The sequence below is a fragment of the Marmota monax genome, unplaced genomic scaffold (assembly GCF_021218885.2).
Source record: "Marmota monax isolate L192 unplaced genomic scaffold, Marmota_monax_Labrador192_F-V1.1 WCK01_AAM20220418_F8-fsc00020, whole genome shotgun sequence".
NCBI lineage: Eukaryota > Metazoa > Chordata > Mammalia > Rodentia > Sciuridae > Marmota > Marmota monax.
Genome location: NW_026692912.1, coordinates 24009222 through 24029734, shown reverse-complemented (window position 1 = coordinate 24029734; position 20513 = coordinate 24009222). Strand labels below are relative to the sequence as shown.

The window sequence follows — 20513 nt, the reverse complement described above, 5'->3', positions numbered from 1 at the left end:
CAAGGCTCCATCTCCATGTCCTGCATCCCAGCCTGCTTCTGCTCCCCTCTCCTGCCAGGTGTACACCAGGTCCCTCCCACCTCAGAGGGGACTTCAAAGAATTTCAAGCAGAGCAGAAGAAGGTCCAGATCAGCCGTCTCCCTGTGTCTTTTGCAGACAGTACACGCAGTCTCTGGTTAGTGGTGCATTGCCAAGAAATCTAACCAGAGGTAGAATGCTCCTGAATGTCAACCAGTGGGGAAATCAGCCAAAACAGGGGCACAGGGCCGTCCCTGTGATGCCCATCCTCACCTGGTGTTTGTTGGCAGTGATCAGGAGGACTTGGGTTGCAAAGCCAAGCCCTCCCCACATTTGTGCATCTTTAGAGGAGACTGGGGGGACAGACTGGAACACACAGTGGTTGTCCCTGGCCTGTGGCAACGTGTCAGCCTCCCTCGAGCACACGAGTCTGTGAAATTGGGGTGGTGGTGGAGGAGGAGGTCAATAGGATGAAGCCCAAGGCCCCTCAAGATGGAACCTTCCGGACTAGCCCCGTTCAGAAGGGCAGGTAGTTGCACCTCCTCCCCCAAGCCTGGTTCAAGTGAGGACAGGGGCTCCGCTGAAGATACGGGGTACTACCCAAGAGTGTGGGTCAGACCTGGGGCTTTGTGTGGGTTCAGAAATTAACAATGGAGGGAAGAACCAAGCCCTGGGGGAGAGAGGGATGCCCGGCGGCGGAAAGATCAGGAACCTCTGCTGTCGCTGACTCAAGCACGCCAGCGGGTGGCGCTGTAGGACAAGGAGCCGAGAGGCTCTCGGGAGAGAGCGCTGGGGGCCTGGCGGGAGGGCCTGGGCTGTGCACTCCGAGAGCGCGCAGGGCCTCTGCCGCAGCAAGTGGTGGGATAAACCAGCAAGAGTCCTGGAGCGCTGGGGGCTGAGCCTGTGCTTGGCAGGCCTTGGAAAAGCAGGCCTGACGGGGCCACTTGCAGGTGGTCATCTCTTGTGGCCAGGGAGGGGCTGGCCTCACCCTTTGGAGCAGCGAGTTCAATTCTGGGTCCTTTGGCAAACTTCTGTCCCCTGATGTGTCCCCCAACCCCCCCACCCCCAGCCACAGGGAATTTCAGAGCAACCTGTCCCTCTGAACATCCTGCCCTTGCCCCCTGTCACCCACAGGACTCTGGTGCCTGCGCCTTCCCAGTGTGCTTTGGTAAAAAGAAATTAAAAGTTGTATTTACTTGTAGCTTAAAAGTGCCAGACTCTGTGCTAATCACATTATATACTTTATTTAAAGCCATCGTTATCTAATGTACCTTGAGGAAATGTCCTATGATAGTCGAGCTCACAGATAAGGCACAGAGGATAGGTGTCTTGCTCAAGGTCCTGCAGAAAGTATTTGGTGGAGCTGAGCCCGTGCTCTTGACAGTGGTGGCATGGTACTGCCTGGGCTCTCCTCTGCCAGACTTGGTTGCTCAGTGAGTCAAGGGCAGCTTGGGCCAAATGAGTGAGGGTGTGCCAGGCATGGTAGTGCACACCTGGGATCCCAGCAACTCAGGAGGCAGGAGGATCAAGAGTTTAAGGCCAGCCTGGGCGATTTAGTGAGAACCTGTCTCAAAATAAAAAAGGACTGGGATTGTAGCTTGGGGTAGAGCACCCCTGGGTTCCACCCCAGGACTGTGAAATGAGTGAGGATGTTGTCTCCATGGTGCTGAGTAAGGGGTCCAGGCTCATGGGTGGGTGGGGTCCATCAGGCCCTGCTGAGGCAGGGGCATCTGTGTGAACTGGCTTCTGGTGGGCTGCGGTGTGGGTGGAGGGTCGGTGCTTCCCTCCTAGAGGGAAAGAGGAGCAGGTCACGGCTCTGCAGAGAATAAAACAGGCTGTGGAATTCACCTGGGGCTCTTCCGAGAAAGGCCTTTGAGGAGGGGTGCAGCTAAGCTCTGAATGACAAGCAGGAGGCAGGTGACAGTTGGGGCTCAGGCCTGCAGGCAGAGAGAAAAAGGAGCACAAAGCGCAGGAGCCAAGGCAGGCGTGAGCCAGTGGCCACGGTGGGAGGGGAGCCCGAGGGGTGGGCCGTGGCTCTCCTGCCAGCAGATTGTGGCTTTCTCAGGAGTGATGGAAGTCCCTGAGTGCCAAGGGGCTGGGGACTGCCCCGTGGGCCAGGAAGCAGGGAGGTGGCTGGGATCCTCCAGAGAGAGGACCAAGGTGCTGCCTCCAGCTGGTGCAGTGAGGCGGAAAGCCGCGGCTGGCCCAGGGTAGGGTTGGGCAGGTCGTGGTGACAGGCTTCTGGTGGCTCAGGCGTCAGGGAACAGAATGGTGCAGTTTGGGCCGCAGCAGCTGGGTGGACGGGTCTCATGACACGGGAGAGGCAGACGAGGAGGTGGGCTTGGTGGGAAGATGGAGTCTTCTGTTTGGGTTAGAGCGGAATGCCAGGCACCACATGCAGGTGGCAGGTGGGCAGCCGGGTGGAGAGTCTAGGACTCCGGGGAGAAGTCCAGGTGAATATCGGCGTTTGGGAGCCCCCAGGGTAGAAAGGGAGTGTAAAGCTCCAAGTCTTGCCTGACTCGGGTCGGGTGCGGGGTATGTCTTGGAGGTTAGTGAACCTCGGAGGGTCTCAGGCAGCCACACTGACTCCGGGTGAGTCTCATATCGGTGGCTCACTGCTTCAGGCTTTATTGGCTTACACACAGGGACTTGAGGGAGAGAGAGGACAGACAGCCTTTAAATTTAAAACAGATCAGCATATAATTTGTGAGAAGAAGCCAAAGAACCTGCAGAAAATTGAGTTAAGAAGCACCCAGAAGTTTGCCTGAGAAGTCCCACTGGCCTGGCAGCCTCTCTCCTTCTAGGGAGGGGTCCACACCCCAGGCAGGCTTGGTGGGAAGTCTAGCCTGGCCTGACTGATTGACGGGGCCCTGAGCTGAGGGGTGGGGGCTGTCCAAGTAATGAACCATCAGCTCTGCCTGCTGTCAGGGGTCCCAGAGAGATTATTCTGCTGTGGCGAGACACTAGGCATCCCAAAAAGAGCAATTAAAACTCATGTTTGGAATATGAAATGAGAGCTTTCAAAGCATGTCACTGTCACGCTTTCTGCAGGAAACACAGGTGGTTCTTGATGCCTAATGGGCAGAGTCGTAGGATCGACCCTTAGCCGGGATTTTTTAAAACTGCCTTGTAATTGGGGTTCATGGGGTCAGGGGAGAGCTTGCAGAGAAGCAGGGTGAGCCTGAGGAGGAGGAGTCCCCAGGTCGAGGGCCACTGGGGTAGGTAGGACTGGTATTGGCTAACCTAAAGGGAGGGCCTTGCCAAAAATATCAAGCTAAGGCCTGACTGGGTCTTCGCACAGCAGAAACTGCAGACGGGGAGGAGGGTCGCGTTGGGGTTGGCGAGAGAGCTGAGTCCTCCGGGGGTCTCCGCTGCGACGGGCTTCCCCGGGCAGGCGAGGGCCTAGGGGTGGGTGTAGTTGCCCAGGCGCAGGGTCCCCTGGCGCACTGCGTATTCTTCTCGCTGGGCTTTGAGTGCTCTCTGGCGATCAGCCTCGGTGGGGAACGTGTCAAGATGGCGACCCACCTGCATACAGAGGGGAAGAGCAGAGGGGGAGGCTCATTCGGGTCACTCCCCTCCTCCACTGGTCCACCCTGCTCCTGGGAAGACACCGGGGCAGTGCGCTGAGGGAAGGCAAGGAGCAGGAGACCCGAGGGGGAGAGGACCGCGGCGTCTCAGGTCCCCCTCGCGGCTGGGGAAGATGATGTAGAGTCAATGTCACCCATGACTGGAGCCACCGTGCGATGGGACCTAGCAGCAGTGTTGTCCTTCACATGCTGATTTCCCACCATTAAAAGCTGTCCCTCCCAGGAATGCGGTCTCACTCCCCTCCTGCCTGTGTGATCAGGGCCCTGCCATTGATGGCTTCAGGGTCAGAGTTCAAGAGTTATCACCTTGCCGTTGGGGGGGGGGACACTCCATGGAGACAGATCCAAAAAGTGGCAACCTCTGCAGTTGAGACTTCATGCCATCAGGGGCTGGGGTGTGACAGTGGTAGACCTGGCCCAGCTTGCCCCATCCCCAGCACCAGTTAGCCGCCGTCCTTGGCCTGCCCTCTCCTCTCGAGAAGCGCAGCCAGCTGGGCATGATGGAGCACCCCTGTGAGCCCAGCTGCTTGGAGGCTGAGGAAGGTACTAAAAGGCAGGAGGGAAGGGAAGGAGGGAGGGTGCTGGGTGAGAACCCCTCCTGCCGCCCGCCAGTTGTCCACTGGGCAGCCTCACCTCCTAGTGTCGGAGATCCCACCCATTAACTGAGCACAACACCCCCTAAGTGGCATTTCTGCCCAGGATGGCCCAAAGGAGGCAGAGGAGAAAGGGGGTGGGTTCGCTGTCTGCTTAGGCGTCCTCTCATTGTCCCCTCGCTCGCCCCTCCACGCACTCCTGTCTGTTGAGCACGGCTCCACACCAGGATTGGGACATACAGCCGCAGGTGAGGGAGACCCGGCCCACCCTCAGGGGCTGAGAGTCCAGCACAGGGAGAGAGGGCATCCACCGCAGTGGCAAGACCAGGCCTTGGAGCCAGGGAGGCATCCCTGGAGAAGAGGTGCTTAAGGGGTGGGTGGGCTCCAAGGAGGTGCAGGGGCTCCCCAGGCACAGGGGAAGTACCCCTGCTGGCCGAGGCTCAGCAGGGCTCAAGTTCCCAAGAGTTCATTGGGGGACATGGTGGCTGGGTGGAAGGCCAGCCAGGTGGTTCCCTTTGGATTTGCAGGGCGGCTGAGAGCCCATGGTGGCTGCAGGATAAAGCAGGAGCCGTGTCCCAGCAGCTACAGGTTCTCGTCAAGCATACAGGGCACCCTTGGCTCCCTTAGGGGTGGCCAGCTCGGCCTACGTCTAGCCAGCAGCCTTAACATGACAAAGTGAGAAAGAAATATGAACAGGGAGAAGACAGAACTTGTAGAGGGAAGTCTCTGTGCTCCGTGCAAAGCAGAACCTGAGTGGGATCACGTGCGCTGGTCTACCGACAAGAACGGAGGCTCAGAGCAGGGTTTGGTTCAAGGTTGCCCCACAGGAAATTGGTGGTAGAAAAACTCTGTTAGCCTTCTCCCCCTCCTCTAGAGTCTTTTGGTTTCTTCTTGAGGGAGTTTTGAGTTCTTTCCAGAACATTCTGCTGCAGCTACTGCTGGTGCTGTCTGGGGTGCTCCCTGTTCCTTGACCACAGGTGAAAAGGAGGTGGGGTCATGGGAGCTTGTTGGGAACCCACGGAATCAGATGGTGGTGAGTAGATCTGGCTATTCCTGGAGTGACCTTGCTCTTCACTCCCTATCCTATGTGGACCCCACTTCTTCTGGAAAAAAAAAAAAGAAGGTGCCCACAAGTCCTTATGTCCAAAAAAGTGCAGGCTGTTTCAGGTTTGTGGCCTTTGCAAGTCCCTGTATGGACCCCTATGGCAGCATTCTGGCCTCAGCCCTGGTCTCAAGCTTCAGAAGAGCCCAACCCCAAAACTCGAGAGTCCACCAGGGCAGGCTCTTCCCCAGACACCTGATGTCCACCTGCTCAGGGTGGAGCACTCTGACTTCAGTCCCCAGTACTGCAAAACTAACTAAATAAATTATGTGACAACTTACATATGGTTTTATAAAAAACTTAACATTATGTCAAAATAATTTCCAATTGTGTTACATTATCACTGTCAAAATAATTTTTTCTTTAAAAAACTTTTTTAGGGCTGGGGATGTGGCTCAAGCGGTAGCGAGCTCACCTGGCATGCGTGCGGCCCGGGTTCGATCCTCAGCACCACATACCAACAAAGATGTTGTGTCCGCCGAAAACTAAAAAATAAATATTAAAAGAAAATTCTCTCTCTCTCTCTCTCTCTCTCTCTCTCTTTCGCGCGTGCGCGCTCTCACTCTCTTTAAAAAAAATAAAATAAAAAATAAAAAACTTTTTTAAAAAATATTTATTCTTAAGTTTTAGGTGGACACAAAATCTTTATTTTAAATATATGTGGTGCTGAGGATCGAACTCAGTGCCTTGTGCATGCTAGGTGAGCACTCTACCACTGAGCCACAACCCCAGCCCCATCTTTAAAAAACTTAAAAAAATTTTTTTTTTTTAGTTGTAGATGGACACAATGTCTTTATTTATTTTTATGTGGTGCTGAGGATTGAACCCAGTGCCTCACACGTGCGAGGTAGGTGCTCAACCACTGAGCTACAACACCAGCCCCTAAAATAGTTTTAGTAGCTGGGCATGGTGACGCACTTCTAAAGTCCCCGTGACTCAGTATTGCAAGTTCTAGGCCGGCCTCAGCAACTTAGCAAGACCCTGTCTCAAAATAAAAGATTAAAAAAAGGGGCTTTGGATGTAGCTCAGTGGTAAAGGATCCCTAGATTCAATCCCTAGTATCAAAATAAATAAATGTGAAAATTTTAAAAACTTTAACAGCCTTATTGGGGTATATTTGACATACAAGCTGTGCCCATCACGGTGTGTCATTGGAGTGTGGACATGCGCAAGTCCCTGGGAGACCGTCTCGTAGCCAGGGCAATGCAAATGTTCATTGTTGCCCCAAGTCTCCTTTACCATGTTGGTTTTTGTTTTTTGGTAAGAAGAGTTATCTTTTGAAGTTCCATTCTTTTGGTAAGAATAGTTAACATGAAATTTACCTTCTTAGCAAATTTTAGATGCACAATGTATACGCACACTGTTGTTGATTACAGGCTCAATGTCACCCAGAGCCCCAGAACTTGTTCATTTTGCATAACTGAAACTTGATCCCCATTGAGCAGCGCCCCCCCGCCCACACCCTGGCAACCACTTTCTTCTCCATGCTCCCATGTGTCCCAGCCCTTTGTGATCCATGTCTCTGCTACCCCCCGCCCCCACACCCTGGCAACCACTTTCTTCTCCATGCTCCCATGTGTCCCAGCCCTTTGTGATCCATGTCTCTGCTACCCCCCGCCCCCACAGCTCTCCTTGGCCTTCAGACTGGGTTGACCAATGTCCCTACAATGGACAAATGTGACCTTATTTGGAAAGAAGCTCTTTGCAGATGTATTAAGTGAAGGATCTCAGGATGAGATCATTCTGGGTTACTAAGGGGACAAGGGTCTTTGAAGAGACAGAAGACACAGAGGAGGTCAGGTGAAGGTGGAGCCCGGGGGTGCAGGGCCTTGGCCCAGGAGCCTCCCGAGGCTGAAGGAGGCAGCCCTGGAACCCTCAGAGTGGGTATAGGCCTGCCCACATCCCGGCTTTAAACTTCTGTCCTCCAAACTGTGAGAGTAAGTTGTTTTAAGCTACCAAAGTTCATGGCAACTTGTTAGGAAACTTCTGGGGGGAAATGCAGCCCCCTAGCGGCCCTGCACTCACTCAGCAGCCAGACTGGGGGCTCTCCTGGAAGCCTACTCAAGCAAAAGCCTCTGCAGGTGGGCCCTTGGGAGAGGAAAGGGGATGCTGCAGCCATGGAATCCCCAAATCCCAAACCCAAACCAGTCGTCTGTGGAGAGGGACAGTCCAGCCCTCAGAAAGCATCCTCCAGCAGGTGCTGCTGCAAAAGTGGCCTCAGAGTCCCAGAACGGGCACCTGCAGCTACTCCTTGTCACAGCCATGCAGCATCAGTACAGATGCACCGGGCACCAGGCTATGGCCTGTCTATCTCACACCAGCCTTGGGACCTCCTGACGAGGGTGGCACCACCCCTGGCTCCGTTTGGCAGATGGGCAACAGAGGCCCTGGAAGTCTCCATCACCTGCCCTGGGTTTCACAGACTGAACCAGGGTGCAGGACGCCAGGCCTGAGCTCTTTGGCACTAGGCTGGCCTGCCTCTTAAGGTGCTCCTTGATGGAGTCGGGGAAGCCACAGGCAGCGAGGTCATGGCTCCGTCCCTTGCGCACACTCTCCCTCTGAAAAGAGCAGCTCAGCCACACGTGAGGAGCCTCAGCACAAATCAGGCCTGGAGCCGCGGTGTGGTCATGACCCCCGGCCCCCGGAGTCCAAGGATGAAGAGCTGGAGTAAGGAATTCCTTCCGAGATGCTGCTAAATTAAGCCATCTGCGGGCTGTCTCCGCCTGGAGCTAAGAAATTGTAACGGCTCTGGCAGGAGACAGGCTTGCCGAGTGAAGCTGCCTGGCTCTGAGGCCAAGGGAGGTAAATACGAGGTGATGCCACAGCCCCGGCAGGCGGTGCCCTGCCTGACTGGAAGGCGCCGGTCCTGTTGGAGCGGGAGCATGGCACACCGAGGGACAGAGCACCTCCACCGCGCAGTGCCCCGGAGACAGACCAGAGAGAAAATGGTGGCCCATGCGAAGTCACGCAAGATGTCCTCAAGTGCACTGCTGTTGAAAGGCCGTTAGGAAACAGCTACCAAATAGACCCTGGGTGGGGAAATGGAAGTCTGTGGGGCAGGCAAGTCCTCCAGGGAGGGTGGAGGACGGGGTTGGGGGCGTCCCAGGCAGTGGGGACCAACCAAAGCCCCGAGTGGGAGGAAGTGGGCAGATTCAGGGAACTGAAAGCAAGTGGGTGGGGGGCGGGGGAGCAAGGGGAGGCAGAGAGGGGGAGCAGCCTGGCTTTTTCCTGTGTGTGCTGGGGATTGAGCCCAGGACCTCACTTCACTCATCCACGTCCCCAGCCAGGAGAGTGGCGTTGGGGTGTGGGAGGCTGCCCTCAGTGACGGACCGCAGGCATCGCCCGGCTTCCTTCTCAGCGGCACTGAGCCGACAGGTCCGGGAGGCAGGAAGCATGTCACCTGGGTCTCGGATATGGATGAATCCCATCTGCACTGGGATCTTGTGGTCTTAACTCACTGGAGATGGGGCTCAAGTGAGCACATGCAGCCCTGGAGTTCTGTGAGGCAGAGTCAGCTCCTGCCTGCTCTGGGAGGGACCCCCAGCACCTGGCTCAGGGCCCGGCATCAGAGAGGTGTTTCCATAAGGCCGATGGGTGGGCAAACGAGTGAAGGGATGCTCACCTGACCTCAGGAGGTCAGGCGGGGCTTGTGAGGCCAGGTGGGACTTGAACGCAGCCTGGAAGGATGGGGAAGGGGAAAGTGGCTTGACGGGTCCTAGAGAGAGTGTCAGTAGAGAGGGAGGCCCACAGTGGGGGTAAAGAGGGCAGTGAGCCCGGACAGGGGACACTGGGCAGCTGGACCAGACACACCAGGGAGGCTCCGTTCAGCATGGGAGCCCCACACGCCAACTTCAGCTCCTCAGTCACAGTGGCCATTGCCAGGGCCTGCTAAGCCAGTGTGGCCAGCAGCTGCGGTGGGCAGGGTTCTGTCCAGGGTTCCGTGTTGCTCCAGGTTTATCTGAACAATCACAAGTCTCAAAAACACAAGTTTGTGTGAAAATAGAGTTATAGAAGTCACATGGATTGGAAGCAGGAGGCCACGGGTGCCTCGGGTGCCTCGTGGGACACTTCCTATGTGGGCAGCCCCTGCAGGGGCCTCCTTAGACAGAAAGGCAGGCACAGGGTGGTGCCTGGCCTGGCGTCTGGGAGGGAGGGGCTGAGCTGAGGGCCACGGCCTGACCCTCTTGCTGACAGGAAAACAGGTGGGGGTCCCGACTACGAGCAGGTGGCGGAGCAGGAGGAAGCCCCGCCCGGTCCCCCACAGCTGACTCTGTGTGCTGGGTTTCACTAGCTGGAGGCTGGCATCCCCCTCCAGCCGAAGACAGAGTTCGCTTTCCTGATGGCTCCTCCCCGGCCGGCAAACCCCAACGCCCAGGAAAACACCCAGGACCCGGAGCTCACGCTGGGGGCGGGCAGCGCCATCCTCCCCTTGCCCGAGGCAGGGGCTTTGCCAGGGTGGGCAGCTCTGGGCTGCTTGCTAACAGGTGAGATGCATTTCACCTTCTCTTCCTGAAGCTCGAGGCCTCTGCTACAGGTGGGGACTTCTGGCCACAGCCGTGGGCTCCCAGAGGAGGGCCCAGTGGGTCTGCCCTCGAGCCTCCTCACGGGGTCAGGCCTTGTGTCTGCCAGAGACAAGGTGTGAGGGTCACACACAATGGCCAGGAGGGCCCAAACCCACCGTGTGCAGGTTCACAGGCCAAGCGGCTCTCCTGCGGTGCCTGTTAGAGTCCAGGCCTCTGACCCCACCCCACTCGGGGCCAGCTGACTCTCGGTCCCCTCTCATTAGTCACGCGATGGTCCCCCAACACCAAGCCTTCCTCAGACAGGTCTGGGGACCGAGGAAGCCAAAGAAAGTCTTGGAGAGGAAATACCCAGAGTTTTTTCTTTTTCTTTCTTTCTTATTTTTTTTTTAAGTAAGAAATAAATCTGCCAAAGAGCTTAGGGGAAAAAAAATGACAGCCACAGAGATTTTAGTTTAGTTTTTTTTAAGTGACAACTGCTCAGGTGACTGGGAGAGAAATTTTGCTGCAAAAAGATTGAGAGGCTGTCTCCTCTAATGAGAGGCACTTGGAAATTATGGATCAGTCCCAGGTCAGTAATTTCTGTCAAGTTCGGGGCAGCTGGAGGTCAGAGGCCCCAGCAGAACACAGATCCATGCAAGGCCTCTTTGGAGAGCAGACTGGGTCCTCGGCTCTGATGTAGCAGGTTGTAGTCTAAGTAATTAATGAGGGTAACAATCTCTCCTGAGACATCTGGTCCCCGAAATTGTTATTCTGCTACTGGCTCTAATTTCTCTGTGGTCCAAAAATAGATGGAGCAAGGACACAGAGTCTGACCCTCCCTGCTGACACATGCTGTGACTTCAAAGAACATCCAAACCCAGGCTGTGAAAACAAACTTCCTGTCTCCCCACAAGGCTGAGGGTTGGCTCTGAAACCACACCTGTGCCCACCTTGGTCAGCTGTGTCAGGGGAGAGGGGAGCAACACCCTCTGATGCTGGGGCCAAAGGGGGCCCACCTTCATGTCTCAGAACAGGTGACTAAAGCACAGGAAGGTCAAGACACCAGCCCAGGGAGGCCCAGCTACTAAACAGCAAAGCATGAACAAGAGCCAGGTCTGTGTTCACTGACTTAACTGGGGCAGAAGAAGACATGGGAATTGGTGTCTTTGAAGATGGGACTTAATTTGCTGTTTCCAGAAATCATCCCATTGCCCTTCAGTCATTCCCAGGGCCGTCAGCAGTGTGGACATCAGCAAGCTTGGTGCAAGTGCTGCTTCACTCGGGTGGCTAACACCAGGCAGGCTGCCCCTGGAATTCCACGCACCTGGGGGCGCACCCGCTGCTGCTCTGGCTTCTGAGTTGGACAGGCCCAGGTAATGGAGAGGCAGAAGGGATTGTGGGGAGCCGAGGGCACACCAGAACCCCTCATCATGTGCAGCCACATCACAGTGGTCAATCGCGACCCTGTTGCAGCCTCCAAAGACAGGGCCTGGGTGGCCATGAGCTCTGGTGATTTTTCAAGTGACCTGGCTTTTCTTGTTAACATCTTGATCAACATATAATGCATATACCATAAACCAAGATTCCAGTATATTCATCGTTTGTACGACCACAACCACAACCTAAGTTAGCATTTTTTCATGACCCCCCAAAGAAATCTCCTGCCATTGACAGTCACTCCACTCCCCCTCCAGCAGCCCTAGTCGTCACCAGTCTACTTCCCATGTACACGGAGTCCAGCATCGTGGCCGTCTGCGACGGGCTTCTCTCACCTAGCAAATGTTTTCAGGGTTCCTCCAGCTTGTGGCGTGGATTGGCACCTCGTTCCTTTCTATGGCCCCATAGTATCTGGTTGTACGAAGACCACGTTTCTTTATCCCTCTATCTGCAGATGGTCGTGAGTCATTTCTGTTTTGTGCCATTATGAACAGGGCCGCGAGGTTCGCCGTGGATGAGCTTTCCTGTGGGTGTGTTTTCACTTATCTTGAGTGGGTACCTGGGAGTAGAATTGCTGGGCCGTAGGGGGCTCTTCCTGGCCTTGGGGAACTGCCAGAGTGGCTTCAAAGTGGTTGTCTGGGTTCTTACTTCCACCAGCAACACAGGAGAGCTCCGGTTTCTGCGACCTTGCCAGCCCGGGGTACCGCGGTCTTCCCTGCAGCTGTCCTCGCGTGCACAGCGCTCCCGTGGTGTTGACGGGTGTTCCCTGGTGACTGGTACTGCTGAGCACCTTGTCATGTATTTATTGGCAGCTTCTTTATCATCTTTGGAATAATGTCTATTCAGATCATTTGTACATTTTGAAATTAACTGACTTATATTTATTACTGAGTTGTAAGATAACTTATATATCCATGAGTGCGAGTTTTCTATCAGACCTAAGATCTGCAAGTCCTTTTTCCCATTCTGCAGGCTTTCTTTCTACTTTCTTCATGGTGTCATTGAGAGCGTGGAAGTTTTGAACTATGGTGAAGTCCAATTTATCTGTTTTACTTTAGTGTGTTGTGTTTTATTTCCTTTTATATAAACATCTTGGGCCAGAGACAGAGTGTGCTCTGGCCGTGCTCGATGGCCACATTCTGATACAAAATGTTCCAAGGCTGAGTCTAGGCTCATGAAAAAATTTGCGGTGATTGATTAACAAGGTCTGCCATGGGCACAGGGCAGGGAGAGAGAGTGCCATGGTTTTGCTTTAAGAGATGAAAACAGCCTTCCATGGGAGCAATGATGAATACAGATCCCGCCTCTCTCTCTAGGCAGCCTCAGGTCACCTGCACCTGGTATGGCCAGTGGGTAGGCAGCAGCCAAGGGAGAGCAGAGAGCTTCAGGAGAGAGACGGGGAGGCCGGCAGGGGGCTGACAAAGGCACCAGCTGGGGCTCCCTGGAGCCTTGTTAGTGAGAGAGAAGCCCCAATTTGGCATGGGTGCCGGAACAGAATAAGCCCTAACAAATGCTCCCGTCGTCAATCTCAAGGGAGAGTCATATGCGCCATTTATTTTTCTTTAAATGGTTTGGCTTTTTAAAACCATTCCATCCTTGTTTGGGGTGCAGAGTTGGCGGGGGGGGGTCGGCTTGCCAGTGGCAGCTTTAGCTGGGCCTATAAGGAAAGTGTGGGCACCCCATGAAATCTCCGCCCTAATGCCATCCTCTCTCCAATCTAGCTGGCATGCTCCTTGTGCCCAGCACCTGTCCTGGCCGGACCATGGTCCCCCAGGCTCTAGAGGTGACCAAGCTCAGGGTGCGCTGGGCTCTCTGCTGCGCCCCGACCAGAGCTCCATTCCGAGCCTCCGGATCACCATCATCTGGGCCTTGCACCTTGACTTCTCTTTGAAACACTCATCCCAGGAAGAATGTGGCGCTGGGAGCTGCCGGCCGAGGCCAGATGAACACCAGGAGAGAAAGACCCCTTCCCAGTCCCCACTCCCGTCTCCACCCCAGAGCCCCTGTCTTTGCGCACACCCCAGGATGCAAATGATACCGGCCCAGCCATCACTTGTGAAGCTTGACAGAAAATAATGAGAAACACTAAATCTTTTATAAGGTCAACACTCGCCTTAGCCGAGCAGCTGTCAAACAAGAAAAGAATTTAGCGCCGGAGCCACGAAACTTCCATCGGCTCATTAAACCCAACAGGGCCCGGGCCTGGCGTGGCGGAGGAGGCGAGGGGCCTTCCGTTTTGTGTCAGTAATTTGCGGCGGAGGAGGCAGAAGAAACAGCCGCGCCAGAGGGGCCTGGGGGGTGGCTGGGGAATCGTTAGCGCGCCAGGAGCGGCCGCGGCTCCTAATTGGAAGCATTGGGCATTATCAACGGAGGATTTGCCTCGGTTCCCTGACAGCTAGTGGGCCCAAAATGATCGCCCACTTGTCAGTGTAAAAGACCATTAAAAACAAACCATTTTGATTTAATTGGAGGCGGTGCACCACGGGGCCAGGTGAGGAGGCTCGGCAGCCCCGCTCGCCCGGGCCATGCCCCTCTCCCTCTGTGTGAGGGGCCGGGGGTGGCCGGGTGTGTTTTCCAGACTTTTCGCCTTTTAAAAACTGTCTGAGCAAGGAGTGAATGGGAGATGAGTGAGCTCCACAGCGGCAGCGGGCCTGTTGTCAATGGGGGTTGTCAACAGACACAGTGACAAGCTGGGCTGCCAGGAAGGGGGTCCCTCTCTTCTCATGCCCTGGTGAGGGGAGTCTGCTCCACTCTGTTCTTCTGGGAGGGGCCCCAAGAGTCTGGCTGAGGGGCGTGTTCCAGCGGGGTGCCCACTCCACTTAGAATGAAGGACGTGGACGGTCACGGTAAACGCTGATCTCCGTGGAGAGCAGGGCTTTCTTTTCCTTTAAGCTCAAGTGAGAGCTAAGGAGTTAGTGAAGGAGACACATTCACGGAGACCCTTCCGAGGAGTCTCTGTGAAGGCGACAGCCCCAGCCATCTGGGTTGTCTGGTTAGTGTCCCCCACTGGGGGCTGTGGTGTGGATGGTGTGTGGGCAAGAGCCCTACTGTGTCCCAGGAAGAGAAGCTGAACATACAGATGCCAACCTCCAGTCCTGGTGGACCTCCCAAAGGGCAGTGCCTGCAAGTGCACAGGTCCCTCTGTGCGGATCCTCCGTGTGCGAGCCAGAGAGCAGGCTCCCCAGTGCCAGGCGCTGTCGGCTTCGCATGTCAGTTCTCTGCATCATGCGTGCCGTGGCTACTTGATAATATATCAAGTAATATACCAAGTAGCCACGGCACGCATGATAATTAGCTGGGGCTTGCCAGATCTCAGGGCGGTCTACATATCTGTATATCAGTCTCTCCCCAGCTCACACAGGCCCGAGCCGTGGGAAGGGTCTGCTGGGGAAGCAGGAGCACCAGCCAACCCTCAGAGACCTCCACTGCTTGTTCCCATGAAGCACTGGGCTGCAGGAGACACCAGATCCCTGGTGAGCTTCCAACTCCAGAGCTCCAAATTTTGCTGCTGAATTTGGATGGTGGGAAGGCCTTGATTACTTTCTCTGGAAATTCACCTGACTCTGCTTCCACAGGTGGCACACAGTTCCTCAGCTGGCCGAGTCTTTGATTTTGTGCTTGATTGCAAATGGTATCCTTTGCCGCGCCTTTCGCACAGTGCCCCTCAGTGCCCCTCAGTGCCTCATCACTTATTCACGCAGGCCGCGCAGGACTCCTGAACCACTGCCGAGCAGCAGGGCCCACTTGGGTGTCTGGTGTCAGCCCGTGGGGGCGGGGCGCACTGCGCTGGGGCTGGTGTCATTCTTCCCCTTTCTCTTATGGAATAATGATCAGCAAGAATGTTTCTGGTATCTTTTAGGCGGGAACGGAGCCTTTCTGTGGTTGATGAGGCCGACCCCATCAGTCACAAGTAGGAACAGTACAATAAAGTGTCCTCAGTGAAACGAAAGATGTCAGGGATGTTTTCTGGACACTGTTCTGGGGAAAATGTCACAGACAGGAGATCTCTATGGGTCTTGAGGGATGAATGGATAGACAAATGGATGGACAAATGGATGGAAAGATGAATAGACAGTCCGATGGAGGGATGGATAGATGGATAGTGGGTAGGTGAGTGGGTGGGTGGGTGGATGGGCAGATGGAACAATGGGTAGATAGATAGATGAAAAGTTGGATGCATGGAAGCCCAGATGGATGGATAGACAATTGAAAGGATGGATGGATGGATGGACAGATGGATGGATGGGTAGATGAAAGGATGGATAGATGAATAGATAGGAAGATAGATCGATGGATAGATGGATAGATGGATGGATGGGTGGACAGATGGATGAATGGATGGATGGATGGATGGATGGGTTAGGATTCTGGGATGAAACAACAGAGCCCTTAGGAATGCATCTGAGATCCAAGCATCTGGAAGATCCTCTTGATCTGCTTTGCTCAGCTTAACCTCTAAGTGGAAGAGGTGTTTTATTTTCTTCAGTATTTGTACCCTGTCTCCTTCCAAGGGATTTGAAGGCACCCAATACATTGTACATATGTGAAATAAGATATTTAGTAGCTACTTAAGCAAGTGTAGAGACCCTCAGGTCCCTAAATCACACAGATTCTAACTGTTGCTCCTTTTTGCCACATAGGACACGGAGAAGCACATCCCATCATGACAACTTGGTCTTTTCCACAGTAGAGGGATGGCACTAGCACCTGAAGATTAGGAACACAGGTTTTTGAGTTGGACAAATGCAAATTCCAATCTTGGCCCTATCACTTTCCAGCTGTGTGACCTGGAACCTCAGTTTCTCACTAGCAAAGAGAGGATCATTCTGCCTACCCCAAGGATCATTTCCGAGTCCCTGACAGGGTGCCTAGCATCCAGAGCAGGCTTTCAAGACCTGCTGACTGCCACTGTGTTTGCTGTTCATGATGCACACATTCAGCTAGAGCTTCCCTGCCCTCAGCAGGGAATTTCCACATCCGGTCTTATATTAAATGATTCAGGCGGCTTTCATGCACATGTTCAAAATTTTCTTTAAAAATATGTGGAAATGCAATTCAATGGACAGATCTTCATGCCTGTGGGTAAAGGCGGAGAGTGCAGCACTGACTGGCCGGGGTCATGGCGTTGGATCTGCCTGCTGTGACAGCCAGGCCGTGCTCCACCTTCTGACACCCAGAACTCTGCCCTGAGGTGCAGTCAAGAACCCGGCACTTATGGAGAAACAGTCTGACTTCAGGGATTTGTAAGGCAGTGATTCTATAGGGTTCCAGAGGCCAAAAGCACAACCAGGAGGTAGGAGGTAGAAAGAGGCCGACTTGGACTGAAAGACGTTGCTATGGACTGAGTTGTGTCCCCCAAAAATCATACATGAAAGCCCTCACCCCCACAGTGATGGCACTGGGTTGGGGCTTGGGAAGGTGGTCAGGTTCAGATGAGGTCATGAGGGCAAGATGGGCTAAGTGCCCTCATCAGAGGAGACACCAGCGGGCTCCTTTCCCCTCCTCTCCCCCAAGTGAGGACAGGGCAGCCAGCTGCAGGCCGGGAACAGGTCTCTCATCACAACCAACCATGCAGGCACCTCGACCTTGGACTTCTGGCCTCCAGACTTTACTCGTTGCTGTTGAAGCCATGCTGCCCAAGCAGACAGAGACAGAAGTTCACTAGCGAGGGCTGAATGGCAGACGGAGCCCAGGCCAACAGCCCGTTTCCTCTCCAAGGCCCCATGGTGCTGCACAGCAATGGGAGAGCACCCCCCACCCCCACCCCCATAAATACTTCAGACACAGCTATGAGAGCGGAGCTGACCTTGACCTAGGGAGCTGGGGAGCTGCTTGCCCAAGGCGCAGGTTTGGTGGCTATTACAGACCTGCTACATCAAGGTCCCAGGTGGGGTCCTGGAGTCTGCTAGAGCCCTGTCCTCAGAGGATGCTAGGCACAGCAAGTCTGATAACAACTCATCTCTGGGAGCAGATGCCAGGGCCTCATCCAACCCAGATTCTGCCATTGTGCCACGCTCTTCCAGCTCCGCCCAGCTGGGCAAGCGCTCTGGGTGCACAACGGCAGTCACTGCTCTGTGATGGCACTGACCTGCAGATGCTGACACAGAGGCAGCCATGAGGTAGGGTGGGACCTGGAGCCTGTCTGTGTGGCTTCTGAGCCCAGAGACTCAGCCCCTACCCGCTCAGTCTGCCTCCCACTTTTAACACGGGAGTGTGAATGGGATCGATGACTCCTTTCCTCTCTAGCCGTGGAGCCAAACTGCAATTTAAAAGGTGCTGGGTTTTTTCATCAAGGCCTGACGTTTCCAGGGCAGGGGAAGTGTGAGGTTTATTTCAAGGGCTTAAGTCAGCCTGAGCAGGGCTGCCACAACGCTGAGGCACGACGCTCTCGGGACGCCCATCAATGCTTCCCTCCTGACCATCCTCACTTTCCTTCCCGGGGCCTGCAGTTAGCCCCACTGGTCTCTGACCTCAGTTGGACATTCTTAGCATTTATCGGCTCTTCCAGGGCCTAAGTCCTGAAGCAGCCAGCCAGAGTCCACATCCCCGACTGGCCCCTTGCTAGCCTTCACCTTGACGTGCTGTAAGCCAGGGAGCCTGGGCTTCCTGCCTCTGAGATGAGGCTATCCATTCCCGCCACACAGGTTCCTGAGAGTATTGATGTGCAATGGGACAATTCACAAAGTGTCCAGGCTGGAGGACTCTGGATGGGCAGGATGTCCTTACAGTGACTTCCTCCCTCCACCCTCCCAGCCATGGGGCTTTGGTCAAACTACTTTTGCACTATTGGAGACATCACTGCCCAGGACTTTCTTTGAACAGAGGAAAGGGAGAGGCCAGGGAGCCCCTGCCATGTCTTCCTTCCTCCCCAGTGGATGTTCTCCAGGCAGGGCCGTGCCCCTCCAGGGAGCCCAGAACGGCTGCGTGTGTCCCACGGCATCTGTATTCATTTCACCTGCACCTTCCTGAGCCCCAGGTTTATCCCAGCAGGTCTCAGAGGGATGTTCCTCTGGGAGGACCTGCTGCTGGCCGTGGGTGAGGTAACCTTGGTCCCCCTGCACCAGAGCTGGTGCAGGGGGACAGGCTGGCGGGCCAGGACACCTGGAAACAAGAGGGAGTCAAGGAAGACGTGGAGGACCTTGCTCCTGAGGGGTCAGGCGCAGGACCAAACTCCTCCGTGAGCCAGTGGCTTATTCTCTTAGGGATGAGCTGGAAGAAGAAGTTGGGGACCCCCAAAGTCTCCTCCATTCCCCAAATTCCCCACGAGACTCTCACTCTCTCTAGAGACTAGAGGTGTGTACCTCATTCTAAAGCAAGCTCTCCTGCTCTATTTTCTGGTCGACTTTCAACACAAGAGTAGAATTTTCTCACCTGGTGGAGGAGAAGAGCTTTCTGGATGGAGCTAAAAGCCCTTGGGGGCCAGCAGGATTTAGGGCTTGGGCCCTAGGCTGCAGGACTGGGCCTGCATATGTGCCAGCCTTGGCCCTCCCTCTGCCGCCAGCCTCCGGCTCCACCTGACACCCCAGGACTTCTCCACTGCTCAGGGACCTTGGCCACTGTCCCCCAGTGCCCCTCCTGTACACCTTCAATCCTCTTTCCCCCACCCTAGACCTTCAGCTCTGGTCATTTGTGAGTTGCCAGTATTTGACAGCAATGTCACCTCCTGAGCAGGTGCCAAAATATTCGGTACCTCCTAGGTGCCAGGTTATGTAAAACCAACGGAGCCCCCACCTCTGTCCCTGGGCGATCAGCTCTTCTGCATGGTGTCAGTTTATAATAGGGGTGTCTGTGTTTAGGGAGGAATGTCAGCTGCGTCGGGGCCTCTGAGTCACTCTTCCCATCCCTGCGTGTGACATGCCCCACTCCTGAGCTTGGCACCCTGCATGGCAACCTTGGATGATTCTTATTCCAATGCATGAGAGCGACAGGAATCTTAAAATACCACTAGTGTGGGGCCTGGGGAGGGGCAGCAGACCCGGCATCAGCCCTTCCTGGGTCTGGGGAGTGGGACTTTGGGATTGGGCACACCTTGGCGAGGGCAGCCCATCCTATGTACAGGAAGCAAGGCTGATGTCGAGGCAGAGGTGGTGGGTGGACAGGGCAGGAGCCCGCTCCAGGTTTAACAGAGAGTTAACTTTCTAGCCAGCCATGATTTGTAAGAGAGCTTAAGGGTGGCAGAGAAAATCCTTCTCTTAGATTCAGCAGCTTTCACTAATCAGCTGGGTCTCTGGGTGTCGGTGCTTGGCTGACTGCTGGTAATTTTTTTTCTCCATCTCCTGCTCCTGTTAGAGAGCCTGAGGCCCAGGAGACCCAAGGCAGGGTTAGTCTTCCACAAAGAGAAGAGCCTGATTCCTGTATCCAGAGCACAAAAGCCTGTAAATCAAACTATTAGCTTAATAGCGTGGACCATTATTCTAGAGCAGTGGGGCTGAAACCAAAAGCCAAATGGAAATACCGTCAATTTGTTCATACTTTGGTGGCTGAACGACTATGTAATGTGGGGATCGGCCAGCAGCCACGGGAGGGGCGGAGTGCGCGGTGCAGGGGAGGCCGCCAGGTGCGTGGGCAAACCCTCTTCCAGGAGGAAAGTGAGTCTCCAGTGATAGCATGGACTTGGCCATGCAGAGCAGCCTCGGGGAGCCAGAAGTCTCCACTCCTGGGGACACGCTGGCCACCGGCCTTTGTGTCTGATGGAAAGTGAATCTTGTGTCTCGGCCAGCGGCTTAAGAGCACTTGTGAGACGTGACAGAGAACTGGGTTCCAAGGAGGCATGACCATGGGGAAACACCTGGGAAGAATTTGGAGTCTTCATCCTCAAAAACCAGTTTTTTAAAAATAGCCTGACTAGTTTTATGCAAGTGACTTGGTTCAAAATTCAAAGCCTGCAGAACACAGTATCAGAGAAAGAAACTGCCTCACCCCCTCACCACAGCTACCATGTGGGGGACTCTCTTTCTAGACGTCCGTGGTGCTGTGCAGACACAGGGTCATATGGGTGTCCTGTCCAGGTGGGGCCGTGGGCCCAGGTTCTTTCCCCTGGGAATATTTAGCCAAGTGTCAATCAGTGCAGATCAGAGCCTGGATTCCTGGGGCTGTGTATGGCCCACAGTCTGTCTCTCAAGGGCACCCAAGCCATCTCTTCCTGGCCACCATCCAGCCTTGGAGAGCACTCACCCCTTGGCTTTGGGTAGAAGGAGAAACCAACTACTTTTCATGGCTTACGATTAGGTGGCCAGAGACCACGGAGTTCAGAAGCAGTCACGGCCAAGAGCAA

At 54.8% G+C, this 20513-nt stretch overlaps 1 protein-coding gene across 3 annotated transcripts in view; it reads right to left on the bottom strand.

The window, feature by feature from the left end:
* Positions 1–1243: 1243 nt before the first annotated feature.
* Cfap77 (cilia and flagella associated protein 77) overlaps positions 1244–20513 on the bottom strand; it is a 121541-nt gene continuing 102271 nt past the window's right edge. For 2 of the 3 annotated variants that reach the window (XM_046451720.2, XM_046451718.2), the window contains one exon: positions 3299–3543. In XM_046451720.2, the coding sequence (XP_046307676.1) occupies positions 3421–3543 (123 nt within the window). In that variant the 3' untranslated portion in view covers positions 3299–3420. Of the gene's footprint in view, positions 3544–20513 lie in introns of all 3 variants that reach the window. The other variant, XM_046451719.2, reaches the window with a different exon arrangement.